Source organism: Sceloporus undulatus, chromosome 5 (genome assembly GCF_019175285.1).
Source record: "Sceloporus undulatus isolate JIND9_A2432 ecotype Alabama chromosome 5, SceUnd_v1.1, whole genome shotgun sequence".
Lineage (NCBI taxonomy): Eukaryota > Metazoa > Chordata > Lepidosauria > Squamata > Phrynosomatidae > Sceloporus > Sceloporus undulatus.
Window position 1 is genome coordinate 180,993,186 of NC_056526.1, and position 17,978 is coordinate 181,011,163.

The window sequence follows — 17,978 nt, forward strand, 5'->3', positions numbered from 1 at the left end:
ATCTAAACAAAAGTTGCCTTTCTGGGCTCCTTTCCAGAAAATTCTGAACAGGTGCCACAATGTGGTTCCTACAGCTATTTTGTGGCTTGTTGCATCATTCTCAGTAGTTCTAACTGGCAATTCACTTGGTTTAGTTACTTGGATGTTTCTGTTATAAAGTGCCATTCCAGCCCATTGTGTTCCATTCCAGTTTTTATCCAATCTATTTTTATAGGCTTGCCGTCTTTTTGTAGGCTTGAAGTTTTCTTCCAAAGTACTGGAGACAGATCAAGCATCTTTTGAAGCTGTGTTCGTTCTTTAATGAAAATTCCTTTTCAGTCTTTTCTGCATTCCCCTGTTTACCCAGCACATCATCATAAAGCACACTCTTTCTTATTTAAAGTTCTGTTTATCAGAATATTTTTGGCTGTTTCTTGGCTGACTTAACTGTCATAGAGGACTTGGTCTGAAAATAGCAGGGGAATTAAAGATGCAATCATTTTAAGAAATGTTATTAGGTGGTAATATCTACTGATCACAGAACATATTCTGCGTAAACACTGATGGGGTTGTTCTGTGAAAATGTCCAAACAACATCCAAGTTTTTTGGCCTTTGTAAGGAATAGAACTACATATAGCAAGGCATAAACAAATATTCAAGTCAGTTCACATAATCTTGATTGAGCAACAGAGCTGGTCTTTTGCATATAACTACCAATTCTTCCACGTAAATGCTAGCCAGGATTGAGTCCACAATACACAATTATAGCAGTTTGATATTTCTTTAACTGTCATGGCTCCATGCTATAGAATCCTGGGATATGAAGTTTTGGCAGGGATTTAAAATTCTCTGCTAGACAGTTCATGTACCATATAGATCAGGGGTGCACCTCAGAATTCTTTCACAGGAGTCCTTCATCAAATTGTGGGTCCCAGGATTTCATAGGATGGCATAGGGGCAGTTCAAATAGTATTAAACTGCTTTGACAGTAGTATCAAAGTGTAGTATAGATATACTCTAGTTTACTCTTACTTGGGTAGTGACTATGAGAATAGAATTGCTGGAGGAAAGCTAGAGGGGTTTGGGAGTTGCAAGTGGATACAGTATTTGGATTGGAATGAATTGAGCAAATCCTCATGCTTACTCTGACAAATGTCTTCCATTCCTATTGGCTCTGCAAGCAAGGCTTTTGGACCATCCATTTATCAAGGTATTTGTAATTCTGCCTGAGTAGCCTCAATAAAGCAGGAGTTGCTTGATAAGAGGATCAGAGCCATGTGGTGCTGTGGAAGGGTTGTGTACAGCCTCATGGAATCATTAGAGCAGGAAGGGGCCACAAGGGTCCCTTGCCATGCAGGAATACAGATGGAAAGCAGTTACTGTACTTGAGGAAACAATTGACAACCAGCTCATGTTCTTTACTGGAAACAGTTTGACTACAGGGGGTTTCCTCTTAGCTGAGAAGAACAAAAAGAGATGATAGTTTGAGTTCTATAATAATGTTCTTTACAATCCAAAAGTAACACCTACTATTGCGTCTGGAGGTGGATCGAAAGCCAAAGCCGACTCTGTATGGAGTGCAGGTGTAACTTGTTCCCAATGGTAAAAACACCCTACAGATGGATAGCAGGGCTGTGCAGAAAACTGGTGGGTAATTCAGACACTCCTATGAAGGACTGTTCACTTTTGCTAAGTGAACGCAGGAAGCAAATGCAATCCACTGGCATAACTGTGGTTCATCTTTAGTCACCAGGCTGACAGACCTAAGCATCCAGAATGAGCAGAGAAACCCCAGTGGTCTTATATTAGCTTATATTCTTTTATAAGGTGACAAAATGCAATCATTCTCTTTAAAGGCCAAACATCTGTTCCATGTTTCTCCTCAGCCAAGCAGTGTTTTCTTGGCAGGTTTATACATGCTTCAGATACTAACTAACATTGGGAGGAAGGGTTGTGACAAAAAAAAGTGCCAGCATAGGTTGGGAATATGGGTGTGGAAAGTTGTGCCACTAATCACCAAAAACTCCAAAAACAATATTCCCAAAGGGATGTTATTTATTAAGCCTAGTGTCATCAGGTGGCATCTTTGGGATACAGCCAAGGCCTAGGCAATGCTGGCCTTCTTTTAAAATGATGTTTTTGCTGGCATGTTAATGAGTGTGGCGTGATCAGGTCTGGCAATTAACATGATTTTAATTTTCCACATTGCCCTTCACATAACACGATTACCAATAATGGCTCAAGGTATTTCTCTGCCTGGAGTGGAGCACAGCTGTCAAATCCTCACATGCAGTACAAATTTTCTAATGGAGGCAACAAAAATCTGGTATAAATTGAACAACTGTAGTCCATAGAATTACATGTTATACGGACGGAATTTTAAAGTATCTATGTTAATAATTTTAGTTTAAAATTTTAACTTTGTATGATGTTTTTATTTGAGATGCCTAATAAAGGTTTATGGTATGGTATGGTATGGCTCACATGCAGTAGAGGATGTGGAGCCAACACTTTAAAACCGTTTGCTTTACCATTCAAATACTAGTTGCTGCTTTTGCCTTTACAACCCTGCCGGAAGAGGACCTCTTCACTCTACAACACGCTGGGACAGGCCATTTTGAGACATGGCAAGAATGTAAACAGTTGAAGCAGTATTCCCACCCTGCTGTCTGATGCAGGTAAGAGTGCAGTTACCACAGTTACCCACTGTGATTGAATCTTAGAAGTTACATCTCTCAACATGGAAAACAGAAATAGCTCTGATCAGTAACATGGCCTACTGAAGAGCTTCCCAGGAACATTTGGCTGGCTACATGGGCACAGAATGTTGGGTATATCATTGTTGTGGGCCTGGAGGGGGGTAATTTTCTGTCCTACAAGCCTCTGGGTTGGGGACAAAAGGCCAACCCTACCCAAGAAAACTAGAAGTTGCCAGATATCCATTTCTGGTTTGGAAAAGTGTTAAACATGGGGGGGGGGAGCTGATAGCAATGGAAGCCTTCCTCTGAATAAATCATGCCAAGAAACCCCTAGTTATGATCAATATAACAACAAACAACACTCTGATCCTACAATTTACTGAAGGTTCCTCCACATGATGGAGCAAAGATGTCCATGATGGGGACAAAGAAGTGCTGGTTAAGCAACACTTCTCTTGGTGTGCCAGTTTCCCTTTTGCAGAAGTCTGTGTCCTGCCCAAGATCTGGGAAAGTGGCAGGAAAGCCAGCCAATCAGAAACTGCTGAGACAGGAAGGTGACTCCAGGGACAGGAAGGAGACTTCACACTGTCCTGTCCTCAGAGTATATAACCTCAGGGCACCAATAGTTAGAGTCAGAACCAGTGTTGCCAATTTCTGGGAAATTCCCTGGAATCCAGGGAATTTAATTAATTTCTTTCCAGGGATTTTGACTGAATAATAATAACAAATATTGGGGAATTCCAGGGATTTTGGTAAAACATTCCGGGGATATATCTTCGAGGCTTGTTGGCAGCACAGCTAAGAGCATCTTCCCCACTCCATCCCTTGGTTTAGATTTTGTTGCTTGCAGTTCCAAGGGATGATGCTTAAGTCTGTGTTTATTATATATTTTTAGTCTTAATTTCTTACTGCTTTGGGAAACTTTGGCATGTGGCTAGAGAAGATGGAACCAATGTGCCTGTCATATCCAGTTTGGGACAGTCCCCCTTAAGGAACCATGGGGATATAGGCAACTAGGATCACACGAACCTTGGGACACATTCTCTGTTTCATTCTCAGCCAATGATAGGATTTGGTCTTCAGGTATAAATACTCAAGCTCTGGCCTTTCTCCCTTCCATCTTTTTTTATTTTGGTCAAGCAGCATCCACCACCTTCACCACTGGATCTGCAATTACAGTAAGGGGGGCTCTCACCATGGGCTGCATGTGGCCCACAGGGTTAAGCTGTCCTTGTTCAGTTTTTTCAGTGTTCACAGATCACAGATAAGATAGTATTTAAAGGCTGGGAAATGGTTGCACATAACTAAGCTCTGCTTTGCAAGGCCAGGAAGATATTGCACAGAATGAAACTCTGCTCCATGTGCCAGGAAGCCATTGTGTAGAACTGAACTGTGTTTTTCAGCCAAGGAAGCTATGTGTGGAGTTAAACTGTATTTTCATTTCTGGATGTTGGTTACATTAAGGCTAATAACATTCATAGATGTAGAATTTAGAGACATAGCTGTGTTAATCTGGAATATCAGTATGCAAACAGATCTTGCAGCACCTTTGAGACTGTGTGAAAGACGTTGTAACATGAGCTTTGGTAGACAGGTCCAAAACACACTGCAGAAATAATCCAGTGTGAAACCGCTTTAACTGTCCTGATTTAATGCTAGGGAATTCTGTGAACTACAGTTTTGTGAAACCTTTAGCCTTGTCTGTCAGAGAACTCTCATGCCACAATAAACTACAATTCCTAGGATTCCATAGCACAGAGCCAGGGCAGTTAAAGCGCTCTCAAACTGGATTATTCCGCAGTGTGTTTTGGACCACAGTCGACTTCCTCAGATGCATATAGCTCATACAATTTCTTTCATACAGTTTCAAAAGTGCTGCAAGAGCTCTTTACATACAAACATAATAGATATGTGCTTTGTTATATGGTGAGAAATTGCCCATCTGGTTCCACGCATTTTGCTTTTGCTGAGCTCTATGCCATTAGCACCATCCACTGAGAATTTTCTGAGTTTGGGATTAGATTTTTGGAATGGTAAACAGTCCTCACCATGTATTTTAAGCTAAAATTCAAATGAAATCCAATTTACATATGCAATTATAGACCTGATATTTTAACTTTAAAGTTTTCATCTCCTATTCAAAATGTTTAAACGTCACTTGTGAAAACTGAGAGCAAGCAACAGCTATTTTCCTGCAGGATAAATGAATACAGGTACATAAATATTATCTCTTCCTTTAACCTGAGATGCCTGTTTTCAACATAATGTGTGAGAGAGGGGATGGGGGGGGGGGGGGAGTTGGCCTTTGAAGTTTCACTCAGCTCTTACCTCATGTTTTGGGGAAAACCTACAATGTGCATTGAAGTATGAAAAAAGAGGGAACTTTGATCTCTGGAAATCTTCTATAAAAGACCCTGCCTGCCCCTTCCTTTACCATATGGAGAGTTTTCAAAAGCTGTTTTATGAAAAAGTAACATTCTTCTTTACCATCTCATCATTTTCTTTGATGGTGTAATGGAGTGCAAAGAATCCCCTTCTCATAAACCAATCCTTTCTGGTGAGTCACAGACTAGTCGTAATTTCCACTGGAATTTGCCCAGTAATTGCTTAACGGGGTGGAGAAGGCTGCATCCAGTTTAAAATTCTAACACATTTGAGCACACCCATTCTTGTCCCACTCTGTTCTCCAGATTTTATCCCATACACGCAGAGGACCTATCAACCTGGGACTGTTGCACCAAAATGAAATATTTGGTTACCACCATTCTTGGTGGGCAGTTAGCTGATGAACATCTGGAGCATGAGGATGGCATATTGACAACCCAGCTACATAGTGTTGTCAGGTTTTCAAATTAGAACTAAGGAGCAGTCAAAATTTATGGCATGCAGTTGACAGTGAGGAAGCAGCCATTAACAAGTTTGTGTTCCACTGCAATACCAAAGGAAATTATGGATCACTTAGACATGTGTGTCTCTAAAATTAACATATTGTCCACACGCATAAATTACTTGTGCACATGTTTCTATCTTTATGGAGATCTCACACAGTCAAATAGAGGTTTTTGGGTATCATCTTCAGTCTATATAACGGGAAGTTTCCAATCCAGTAGGATGTGTCATACCCCTCTCCCCAACCTCCTTTACTGGGCATCAGTTCCACAGGGAGAAGGACTTTCATTCTGCCAATGATCCCAGCATGGTTGAATGATAGTTCCATCAGTTTTGGGTGGGTGGGTGGGAGAAGAGGTTACTTAGTTAAGTATACAGGCCAAGTGTAAATATCAAGATGTGGCATTCCATGTTTCCTTCCCTTGAACAGACAAAAGTTTGATCAGTTAATCTGGTGTGAGCATCCCTAAGAGAATTTGTATCTTGTATAGTTAACTCTCAACCACCACCCCCTGCAAAATTGTTAGCAAGTACAGTTAAGAGGCTGCTGTATGGAGACCCTTATAAAAGTACAGTGGTGCCTCGGGTTACGAATTTAATTCGTTCCGCGGCCGCTTTCGTAACCCGAAAAGCCTTCGTAAGCCGAAATGCCATAGGCGCTAATGGGGAAAAAGCCGCGGCTCTGCCGCGGCTCCATTTAAAATAGCGCCGGAGTTTTTTCGTAACCCGAAAAAACTTTCGTAACCCGAAACAATAATTCCCTATGGGATTTTTTCGTATCCCGAAAAATTCGTAACCTGGGTATTTCGTATCCCGAGGTACCACTGTACAGTATATTTCTCTGGAGGATAGAAAGACTATTCAACCAATTTAATTTTGTAGTTTAGATACCCAGATTTGTCATTTGATTGCATTCCTGGCCACCATCTTGTTGGTGTTTTAGGCATGTATATGTTCCCTGAGAGAGTTGTACATTTTTGGTCATGGAGTAATGTCTATATACAGTTTACAATTGATAGCAGAGTTTTACACATGTAGCTGCACATTATTGATGGTGTATAATTACTCATCAGTGCCATCTGTTTTTCTATTTGCAGATTATTTAAAAAACATTTCTACCCCTTTATAGATGGGATTCTTTAAATTTCATCAATAACAACATATCTCAAGATAAAGTGTGGTGGTAGTGGGGAGATATTTTAGTCATCATGTGAGATTCCTTTATGAAAGTATATTTCAAGAAGATACCTTGACTATTATACACCCTATTTTGGACATATTTTGGTCATACTGTGCTTATAATACAGCACTGTAAAGGTAATCATACATATATTTTGTGCTTATACAGTAATATGAGTTTCTGATTTCAATCATTTCTGCTTTTTTACAGTGTTCTGGTTCTTAACCTGCTGGATAAGTGGGAGATTATTGTATATGCCGTATATACCTGCCATGTAGGTGTCCTTTTAGAGGCTCAGTAATATTTCCTATTTGTGGCCTGTCTGGAGTTGCAAAAAGGGTGGGCTATAAAAGGTTTTAGCTTGGTGTGTCACAGGTTATGCATCTCCCATTGACTTCATATCTACTTTGGTATCCTAACTTAACTGCTTACGATCTGAAGATTTTGTTATTTTAAAATACAGGCTCTCATCCTGCACTGGGGTACAGATTCATAACTCAAAGATCTGTCACTGCTCTGTATCCAGCTATGCTATGTATTCATAATCATGACACTATTGTGACATACCATCAGTGCCCCCTGAAACTCGACTAAAATGTCAGGGAGCCACTTTCAGTGACAGAAGTCTGTAGCAGGGTTGAGTGGGGTGCTTCAGGAACATGTGGTCAGCCCCATCCCACCCCCCCAAGCTGCACCACAGCTTTATGGAGGGAGAAAGGCCATTTGCAACATCCTAAAGCACCTCACTTGACCACACTGCAGACCTCCATCACTTGGAATAGCTTTTTGGAGTTTAATATGGGTTTCAGGGTTGATTCCTTAGATCATTTGGATCTATAAACACAGTGCACAATCTTGGGACACATTTCCTTACAGTTCCTTGCTCAGTTTAAGATACTTTCAAAAACAAGGAGTGCTATTTTATCCTGTTTCAAGCAGTTTTGTTTAGAATATTTTTGTAGTGATTATAAATAAAAAGAGAAAATGAAATTTCACATTAAAACGTTTAAACATAAAGTTGTACATGGTAGTTTGCAGTGAAAAAAATCTTATTATTGAAGGAGGGAAACAAATACAAGTTAGGCAAGCTTATACATCAGTAGTGGAAAGTATCCTCAGTGCTCTTGCAGCATGCACATTTGGTTCTGAAGGCATATATATGAGGATTTTGTAAAAATTAATGTAAAACTCAGTGTGTGTTTAAGAGTACTAAAATGTGTGAACTTAATTAACACACAGGAAGGCAACAGAAATAAAATAAATTAAAGGCATTAATAAAAGCTTCTTTCCATATACAAATATCCTTTGGCTTTCCTAAAAACTTTACTGACGCTGACTGTACAAGCATTAATTCCTAAGCAAAAAAAATAATAATGAATGTACAAAAGTCTTTTCATTATTAATTTTTACATGAAGAAGGAGATAGCTTAATAATGAATGCATCAGCTCCTCAGTAAAAGAGGTTCCAATGCTTTGAAGCTGCATTGTATCTCTAGTGAGCTGGAAATTAAAGCTCTAAACCTCAATCCCAGCAAGAAAACTGCCTGGCCCTTTGGGCAGAGAATGGAAGGCACTTAGTGTGGTATGAATCAAAGCACACCTATTTTCTAGGCTTTACAAGACATGAGGATGCAATGCATTCAGTGCAAACTCCTTCAGTCCATTGGAGATGCCAAACTACCCCATGCCCTCTCTACATAGCCATCCAGTGCAAAACTAAATAACTCTCTACTTTTGGCTTTGTAGGTCTGCTGATACAGTTTGCTCATACATGATGTCTTCCTGCAGGCAAGAGTCCCATCTTGAAAAAGGCCACACATGAATTACTCAGTCTCTTCTTAATCCTTTGCTTCACTGAGTAAAAGATCATCTCAAGGACAGACAGTCTCAGCTGCAATCCTATTCCAATTTACCTAAAAGTACCACTTGATTAATGAGTGATATTTTTGAGCAGACATTTATATTCCCTTGTACTATATACTGTTCCTAGGACAAGAGACTACCCATTGTAAACATGGTTACTATAGTAAATGACTACAGTAACCACCCAGGCAAACCAGAATCTGCTTTCTACTCTGCCACCTGCCCCCTTCACCAGTTTCCTGACATGATCTGAACTGAGGCAGTATTGGGGGCATGCCACTATTGCTATAACATGTGCTGATCCTTCGAAGATATAAAAACAGAAGCACATTTGAGCTTGCAAGTTAAAGGTTTCCATTATTCCATGGAGGGAAAGGCCTTGTTTATGTAGGCGATACACATAAAGAGCACTACTGACACACCATGTCAAGAAAATAAACATCTTAAATTGGATTTTCTTAGGCTCTTAGGATGTCAGAACTTATTAGGTTATTTAGCACTTTGGGGAGTTTGCCTGCAACCTAAGGCTGAAAGCTTAGCTTCAGATGCATAACGTGTATCATAAATCTCTTTCACCATTAGTTTCTGGAAGAATAGACCAGAAAGCCAGCAGTTTTGATGAACTGTTTTCAAAGCTTCATATAGAAATATACCAAAGGGTCTTCCTGCCATACTTCAGATCTTTGGGAAGAGTACTTTCTGGATTTCATAATTTCCCCCCTTACGTGCTTTGCCACATAGTTTGTTGCTGGTGCAAAGTGTTACAGAATTTTTCTGTTGTATTCTCACAGTAAAAAAAAAGTTTATTCGAGTCCTTCCATGTTCTGAAAATCCATGGTGTGTTCCTTCTCAGCTGGTGCTTGTCTTTTCATTTGTACTTTAAAATCTTTGGAAAATGAAATGCATTGGCAGTGCAAAATGGGGTGGGGTAGGGGAACTGTTAAGCAACAAAGTCAAGGCAGTGAGAAAGGGATTTAGATTAGGTGGTGTATGTGTGCATCAAGGGATGTTATCTGCAAGCACAAGACTCCACTGTCATATTTGGGTAGACTTTGAGTACCACGTTATGATTTTCATCGAGGAACAAGATACTGAGAGATGACATCTTGTCTGGGACGCAGCAAGGTTCAGGGATTCCAGAAACAACACCTACAGCTCTCACTATGCTCTGGATGGTGGCATGGTTTGAAGGCTTCAGAGCCTGCAGGAAACAAAAAAAGACAATAACAATAAATAGGTTGGAACTACAGCACTTAAAGTAGTGTCAAACTGCAATACTTCTACTGTGTAGCGTACCTATGTCACTCTCAGGTAATGGCATCTGACAAACGTCTCATTGCTTATGATAGCAATTTTGGTGGGAATCTGGAGTGGCTGTCCTGTTGAGCATACTGATGCATGCTCCTTTCCCTGCAGCCCACTTAAACACTAACTGTGAGATGTGTATATATATATAGAAACACTGTTCCCTGGTTTCTGAAATTGCTGGAGAAATGGAGGAAGCCACATTTTCCTGAAGCTAATAAATAGCATGTGTGTATAGGTGGCCAGATGCACATTAGCAGCTGGTTCTCCTAGCCAACACCAGGGCCAAAAAAACTCCCGATACATATGCGCAGGTCACTGCTTTGGCTGTTGGGGAACACTGTCATTCTGCATGATCAGTATGTGTGTTTATAGAGCTGATGGGTAAGTTTATTTTAACTGAATGTGATGAAACTTATTTTCTGTTAGTGGGCTTCGTATTCCATCTGTAATTGGTGTTGGTATAATTTGCTGCACCTATCCCCCAACTCTGGTTGCTGCAACTGCATGAGAAGAGATTGGTAAGCAACAAATCTAAGATGGCATCCTGTTAGTGGAATACAGAGGTTGTCAGCCTTATACTTGCATACATATATGTTATTTTGGTTGATGCAGAGGTTGACATCCCATTCCTCCTTTTAACAAAGCAAAAACCCCATGGTAGTTTTATGTCTGCTATATCTCCAAGTAGCCAGATGCAAAATTACTACATAATCCACTGAGATCTCTGGGGGACCCTAGGGGACATCAGTAGGTGATGTAATTTTTTTGCATGTAGCTATGCAGACACAGCCAGATGCTCCTCCACTCTTCAACAGGCCTGAAATTACCATGCTGGGGTGGGAGGCTTCAGCAAGTCTATTGGTAAGTCTAAGGGGCAGTGAATAGTCAGTTACAATATTGTTCTGTCTGCTGGAATACTACACTATGGTATTACACTAGACTCCCATCTAGCTCTTCAGGAGGAAGACAGTTGGTGCATTGAGTTTTCCCTCTCTCTTCTCACCAAATAGCTGATCAGCTAGATTCCAGCTTTCTTTATCATACTGTGCATGTTCATCTCTAGCTGTCACATGTGTGCTTTGCTGGATCAAGTCCAGCATATTCTTATATTGTATTTAGCTACTCCTTCCATTTAAGAGGAAGCTAAGTTCTGTTTTCAATTTCAATTCAAGTTGCAACCCCACTTCCTCCAATTGGAACATAAAACCATCAGACCTACCTCTCCAACAGATAATTTGATGAAATGGAAGGTGTAACGTATGCTTCAATATATATTGAGATTTTGGTGCATCTATAAAGAACCCATAATTGTGGCGCGTTTCAGTTAAAGTGTGAAAAATGTTGCAGTGTATCTGCATCTCAACAAGGACTCCTTGTTGCAAATAAGATGCAAATGGGCTGTAAATTTCCAGGACTTTGAAAATCTCCCACATGACCAGAAGGAGGATAAGCCAGCCTGCAAAATATGCCCTCCCCATACCATCTTAACTAAGGACAGAAACAACACAATGCAAGCATCATAGTAATATCTCTATTTTTTCTCCTGTTTGGTTTGTAACATCTTGCCTGACAATGAAGACACACACATCAGGTATATATGTGTATGTACTGGGTGACCTTGAGCAAATCACACTCTCTCAGCCTGAGAGGGAGACAATGAATAACCGCCTTTTGAATAAAGTTTGCCAAGAAAACCCTTCTGATAGGTTCAATGTTAAACCCAAACAAACTGAACTGCACTCAACAAGGCCCCTAACCTGAGATAAATAGCCAGCTCTTAACTTACTTTGAAAATAAGGCCAGCACTGGCATAAGCAAAACCTCTAAGAATTCCATAACCAAGGTGTCACAACAGAAAAGGTCCTCTCTTGTCTCATCTCACTGATGAGACATAGGGAAAGAGATTCCACCTCACAGAGCTGTTTGACAGTGGGACAGAGTGTGGTGGAGTCTCCTTCTTTGGGGGGCTTTAAACAGAGGCTGGATGGCCATCTGTCAGGAGTGCTTTGATTGTGAGTTCCTGCATGGCAGGGAGTTGCACTGGATGGCCCTTGTGATCTCTTCCAACTCTATGATTCTATGAAAAATCCCATAACAGATCTCAGTATTCAGGCAGCACTCCCAGTATTCAGGAGCACTCCTTCAATACTGAGGATGCTTTGTTTCAGCTAGTCTCATGAGAAGTTTCCAAGGGTTCAACTGCTACCAGTTGAGGAACTTTCTTTAGTTCACCTATCACCAAATTACCAGTGATTCAATACCAATCATTTCTAAAAAGGCTTCCTTTTTTTGGAGAAGCCTTAAAAATTAGCCATACAGCTATATATCATCCCAATCATTCTGTTGTCATCTCCCTGCCTGCCTGCCCGAAATTATGTAACTTGAGATTCATCGTGTGGTTTGACTTAGACAAATTGGTATATTACATGGTACTTTAGTTTTGTAGATGGTTATCAGAAATCAGCTAGAGACAGAGAAAGTCTTCCTTTTATAATAAATGTATAATAGTTTCCCCTATGTACAAACTTGAGCGGGGTAATATTTGAGTATGCAATAATTTTCTGCATTGCTGAATGAGCTCTCTGATAAAGTCAGCCCAAGTTACCTTTATGAGTGTGCCCTGCTTACACCAGTTTTCCTGTGTCAAACATAGGCTGCAATTTTGCATGGCTCAACATAGTACAGTAGTACTGTATTGAATCATTTCCTGTATTGCTATATATTTTATATGTATTATCCTACTAGAGAGGCAGATCCATCAGGCCTCCCTGGATGAAGATTAACCATTAAGAAGCGAAGCCCTCCCTCCAGTCCATCTCCCCTGATCCAGGCCTTGGAGGTAGAGAAGAACTGCTGGCCCTCATCCCCTTCCCCACCACCACTCCCTTCTCCTTTTGTGTTGTGTCTTTTTAGATTGTAAGCCTGAGGGCAGGGAACTATCCAATTAAAAAGATTGTATGTACAGCGCTGTGCAAATTTACAGTGCTTTATAAAGTTTAATAATAATAATAATACTGCATGCTGCTGAAGCCCAGCACATATGGCCATTCATGCCTTGAGAGTGGAGGTGGGGAGAACTGTAGAAGTATCTGGCGATACACTCATAGCCAGATGTGAAGTGATTAATTATCCACTGACATCCTCTGGAGCTCTCAGTGACTGATATAATTGCTTTGTCCCTCCCAGATGCCACAGAGATTCCCTTGCTGTTCTCCATGAAGGCTGTCAGGTGGGGAGATTCAATAAGTCTAGGAAGACACTGTGTGACTCCCTAGTACCAGGCTCCACAATAATAAAAAAATAGGAGATATACAGGAGTAGTGTTGACTTGTTTCTTTGGTATGCGACTAAGTAGGCGAGCCAGAGGATGTAGCAACAGCAATAGCTAGTACATTTCTGTACTGCTTATCGATGAGCTAGCACTCCCTGAGTGATTTACAGTGTATAACCCAATCACCCCCAACAAGCCGGGTACTTTTCCGATCTACAAAAGGATGGAAGGCTGAGTCCACCTTGGAGCCCTCCAGGATGCAACTTACAATGTTGTGGCTGCAGAATCGGCATTTAAGCACTGCACCACAATGGCTCATTATCATGTAGTGGTTTGAGTGTTGGACTAGGACTCTGGAGACTAGGATTCAAATCCCCTCGCAGCCATGGAAACCTACTGGGTGACCTTGAGAGGAACCTCAGAGGAAGTCATTGGCAATTCCATTCTGAACAAATCCTGCCAAGAAAACTTCTGTGACAGGTTCATCTAGGGATCACCATAAGTCAGAAATAACTTGAAGGCACCCAAAAGCAAATGCCACTAACACGATACCAGCCCTTGGATGCTATCCAACATCCCTTCTGTATTGTGCTGCACCAGCTCTACACAACCTCCATGCAGAATAATAACATCGCTTAACACATGTAAATGACTAGGTGCCATTATACAATGCACATATGCAATGCATAACCATAATGCCCAATCCTGATGCACATTGTCAATGTATGTGCAACTTTGCTTCTGCTGCTGTCAGTAGAATAAGTCCATTAAGCTATGGTGAAAATTTTGCCCCACATCCATAGCACAACTTACACATACTGTACTTATATCACAAACAGGATGCTGGACTTGAAATGTCAATACTGCACGATGTCCTTGGTAAAGATATAAATCTTTGCTTATTCCATTATAGTGTACGGGGGAAAAAGCCAATTCAAAAGTTTTCTCCCTACCGGAGATTACAGAACAAGAGTTTCTGCACTTTTTATAAACTTTTTCATACTTCATGTAAATAAAGGAGGTTTTTTTTGTGTGTGTGCAAATAAACATTTTTGTGCAAACATGCTTTTGGGGCTAAATACTGTTTTGAGCAAAATATTGTACTCTGTGGAACCCCCTCCCCATTTCCCCCATTTCCTTTCCTTTCCTCTCCCTTTCACTTTCTTCTTTTCCTCTCTCCCCATTCCCTCCTTTCCCTCTTGCTACTGCTGCAAGAAAACCCATTTTTTGTGAAAGTGGATATTTTTTTAAACAATGTAAATCAGTGTATTGAAAAATTCTTTCTCATCAAGAATGAGAAAGTCTTCAAACATTTTTTGTATCCCGAATCCTTAGACACTTCTGTATGTGTTTTCAAAAGGAAACTCAAAATAGTTTAGGCAGAGTGGTAAATATTTGACTCTATATTCATTTCTTCACTTCACCTCTTTCTGTCATCATATTACCTTCCTTGTCTCTCAGCTGGTCCACATCTGACTTTGTAAGCATGTTTATCCAACAAAAAGGGGATTAATGGAAGCAAGGAAAAGATAAGGGAGAAGGATGTGGAGATATAGTGGAGGGAATCAAATAATATGTATTTGTGTGTTTATAGTACAGAGGAATAGGTGAGCCATCGCTTTGTGTTTCCAATAAATAAATAAATAATTTCCCTATCCCTTTATAAGGAGTAACAACAACAACAATAATTTCCAAACTGTTCTGCCAGACTTATGAGCTCAAGGAAAGTACTGCTGTGGCCATTGTTGCCTTCGGGGGGGGGGGGGGATGATTTCTGCCCCACACATTAGGTGTGATGGGGTCACGTAGTTGCCTTTAATACAAGAACCTCTTAGTAAACACGCTAACATAGTAAAAACGTTTGGTGCAGTCATGCTTGCCCAGAGAAGCACTGCCCCTTACAGTCGGCTATGATGTCTGGTCAAGGAACTACCTTTACTTTTACCTTTAAACATGTAGAAGGTTGCATTACATAGCTACATAATTACACTGCCTATGATTAATCCCTTATTAATAGTGACTTTTCTTTCTTCTCTTTTCTCACTTTATTTCCTTCTGTATTGATATGTGAATTGTATGCTTATTGGGGCGGGCACCTGTCTACATCATTCTGATAACAATGCAGATCAGTACTGTAGTGTTATATAAAAACTGATAGTATAACTAGATTACCAAGCTTATGATCTCAATTTTCTTCTAGCCCTCTCTCAGGTAGTCTCAAAGGTACTACAATATCCCTTTATATCATTGCTTTGTGGAAACATTTTATTAAGAATTTGTCTGTTTAAGCCAAGGGTAGGCAGGCTGAAGCCCCTGGGCTGCATTCAGCCCTCTAGACCAGTGGTTCCCAACCTGTGGGTCGGGACCCCTTTGGGGGTTGAATGACCCTTTCATGGGGGTCGCCTAAGACCATTGGAAAACACCTATTTAATTACAGTTATGAAGTAGCAACGAAAATAATTTCATGGGTTTGGGTCACCACAACATGAGGAACTCTATTAAAGGGTCGCAGCATTAGGAAGGTTGGAAACACTGCTCTAGACCCATTAGTCCAGCCCCTCAACATCTGGGGACTCACAAACACAAAGACCCAAATCTCTCAAGGCCCCTGAGTTGCCTCAGTACTGCCTGTTGCAAGATGCAATTTACCATGGCGACAGAAATGCTCCAGCTTTCTTCTTCTCTTTCCCATTCTCATTTGTCCTCTCTCTGTTTGTGCTCTCTGCCTATGGCTGCAAAAGCTCTGCTGATTCTCCCTCCCTATGCACATCCTCTATCCTTATCTTCTACTGCTACACACACACTGCTGCCTTCTCTTTCTCTACATCCCATTCCCAGTCTCTTGAGTGACTCCTTTCCACTTGTTTGCCCACTTTTCTTTTCTCTTTCTCTGGCTTTCTTCCCCACCTGCAGTATGCTATCCATCCCATTCCCAGTCTCCCTGAGTGACCTCCCCCCACAAGGATTCTGTTTCTTATCCTTTCATCTCAGGCCTAATCCCCCCTTCCCTGCCAAAGTAACATGTTCTGTGGCAGCTCAGCTGTGGCTGCAACGAAGAGTCTCGTTTACAATGGTGAAAAATTCTGCACTCACCCTAAAGCTAGTGCTGGCAGTCTCTATGATGTATGGCAACGTCCAGGGAGTATCCATGGTTTTTAGCCTGTAACCCAACTTTTCTCTAAAGTAAGCAGTCAGGGAAAAACTCGGGGTTTCCAGGAAACCCTAGAGTGCCTCCGCTTCTTTTGGCCATGTGGACACCTGGATCGGGTCCAGTTCAGCAACGTCCCCCTTATCCTGTGCTGAGCAGTGCAAAGAAGGGGATGGATCTCCTTCCTCACCATCCGCTGCCACTTCCTGTGAGTAAGTGCCTGGCATGCTGGTGCTTATGTTGAAGTCAGAATGGGACAACCACGTGATAAATGAGGAGAGTAGAACAACACACACCCCTGTCATATGACTAGACAACTACTGGAGACATCACAGCCAGTGGTCTTGGGGAAAGGTAAGACCACATGGCTGGATGCATTCTGGAAATGCCACAGCAATCGATCTTGTGAGGAGAGGGGTAAGATCACATGGCTCAACACCTCCTGGAGATGTCACAACCAGCGATCTGGGTGTGTTTGTAAGATCACATGGCTGGATGCCTCCTGGAGATGTCACAGCCAACAATATTAGTGGGTTTTTTCCTCTATCCCCTCCTAACTGATCACACAGGCACACCGTTCTGACCTCAGCAGAAGTGGCGGCATGCCAAGCAAGCTTTACAAGGAGGTGCTGCCCATGAGAAAGCAGTAGCGGGCCCAAGGGGGAGAGGCCAGTGAGGCTGATGTGGCAATGATCCAGCTGTGTGCACAACAATGTAGCATTACACTGGATTTGGCCCAGTACATGTTTTTGATGTTGTAGCTTGGTCCAGGGCAAATCCAGGGCAAAATGCTCTGGACTGGCCCTGGACTGAGGTCAGTGCCCCCAGACTGCTACTAAGTTAGTGCAAGAAAGACCCAAAACAGATAGGCTGAAAGCGCCATGTCGGCGCCAAAATTAGAGTTCCAGAGCACGTGGCAACTGCACATTCTGGAACCCTAATATGTATGGATGGCACCATCTTTACGTGGCACCATCCATACGTGGTGCACGTGCACGATGTAAGCACGGCACTGCATCCGCACCTCCAGGTGCTGCTCTTGCATCATGGACGCATCACAGTGTGCCAATGGTGTACTGATGATGACCTCCCCATGTAGTTTGGTTGCTGCGGGCTCCCTCCAGAGGGAAAATGGGCGGCTCTGCCAGGCCCCAAAGAAAGGAAATGAGAAGAGATTAGGAAAGCAATAAGGAAGGAAGAGCAACACCAGAGTGCAAATAGAGAGAGAAAGGAAGACAAAAAACAAGAGGAGGCAGATCATGCATGTGTGTGTGTTTGTGTATACGACTGAGAGAAAGAAAGTGAGAGAAAGAGATATTTCTTTCCTCCCCCCCTCAAGCCAGGAGCCCATCTGCTTCAGTGACTCAATCACATGTCCTTCCTTTTCTCAAACAAAGAACCCTAGAGTGCCCACTCTTTTAAAATGAAATTAAATCTACCAATTAAATGGGAAGCCATCAATTAAATTGAAACTAAAATTAACTAAGTGGATACTTTCAGTAAGGAAAGGGTTTTGTTTGCAATAATGAAATAATACAAATACTGTAGTTGTTATGTATTGCTAACAAAATTCAATTTAAAAGTATTCAATTATTATTATTATTATTATTATTATTATTATTATTATTATTATTATTATT

The 17,978-nt window shown here is 41.3% G+C and overlaps 1 protein-coding gene across 1 annotated transcript in view; it reads right to left on the reverse strand.

The window, feature by feature from the left end:
* Nucleotides 1-7,779: 7,779 nt before the first annotated feature.
* BMP3 (bone morphogenetic protein 3) overlaps nucleotides 7,780-17,978 on the reverse strand; it is a 46,851-nt gene continuing 36,652 nt past the window's right edge. The window contains exon 3 of the mRNA XM_042469966.1: nucleotides 7,780-9,812. Within this exon, the coding sequence (XP_042325900.1) occupies nucleotides 9,621-9,812 (192 nt within the window). The 3' untranslated portion in view covers nucleotides 7,780-9,620. The remainder of the gene's footprint in view (nucleotides 9,813-17,978) is intronic.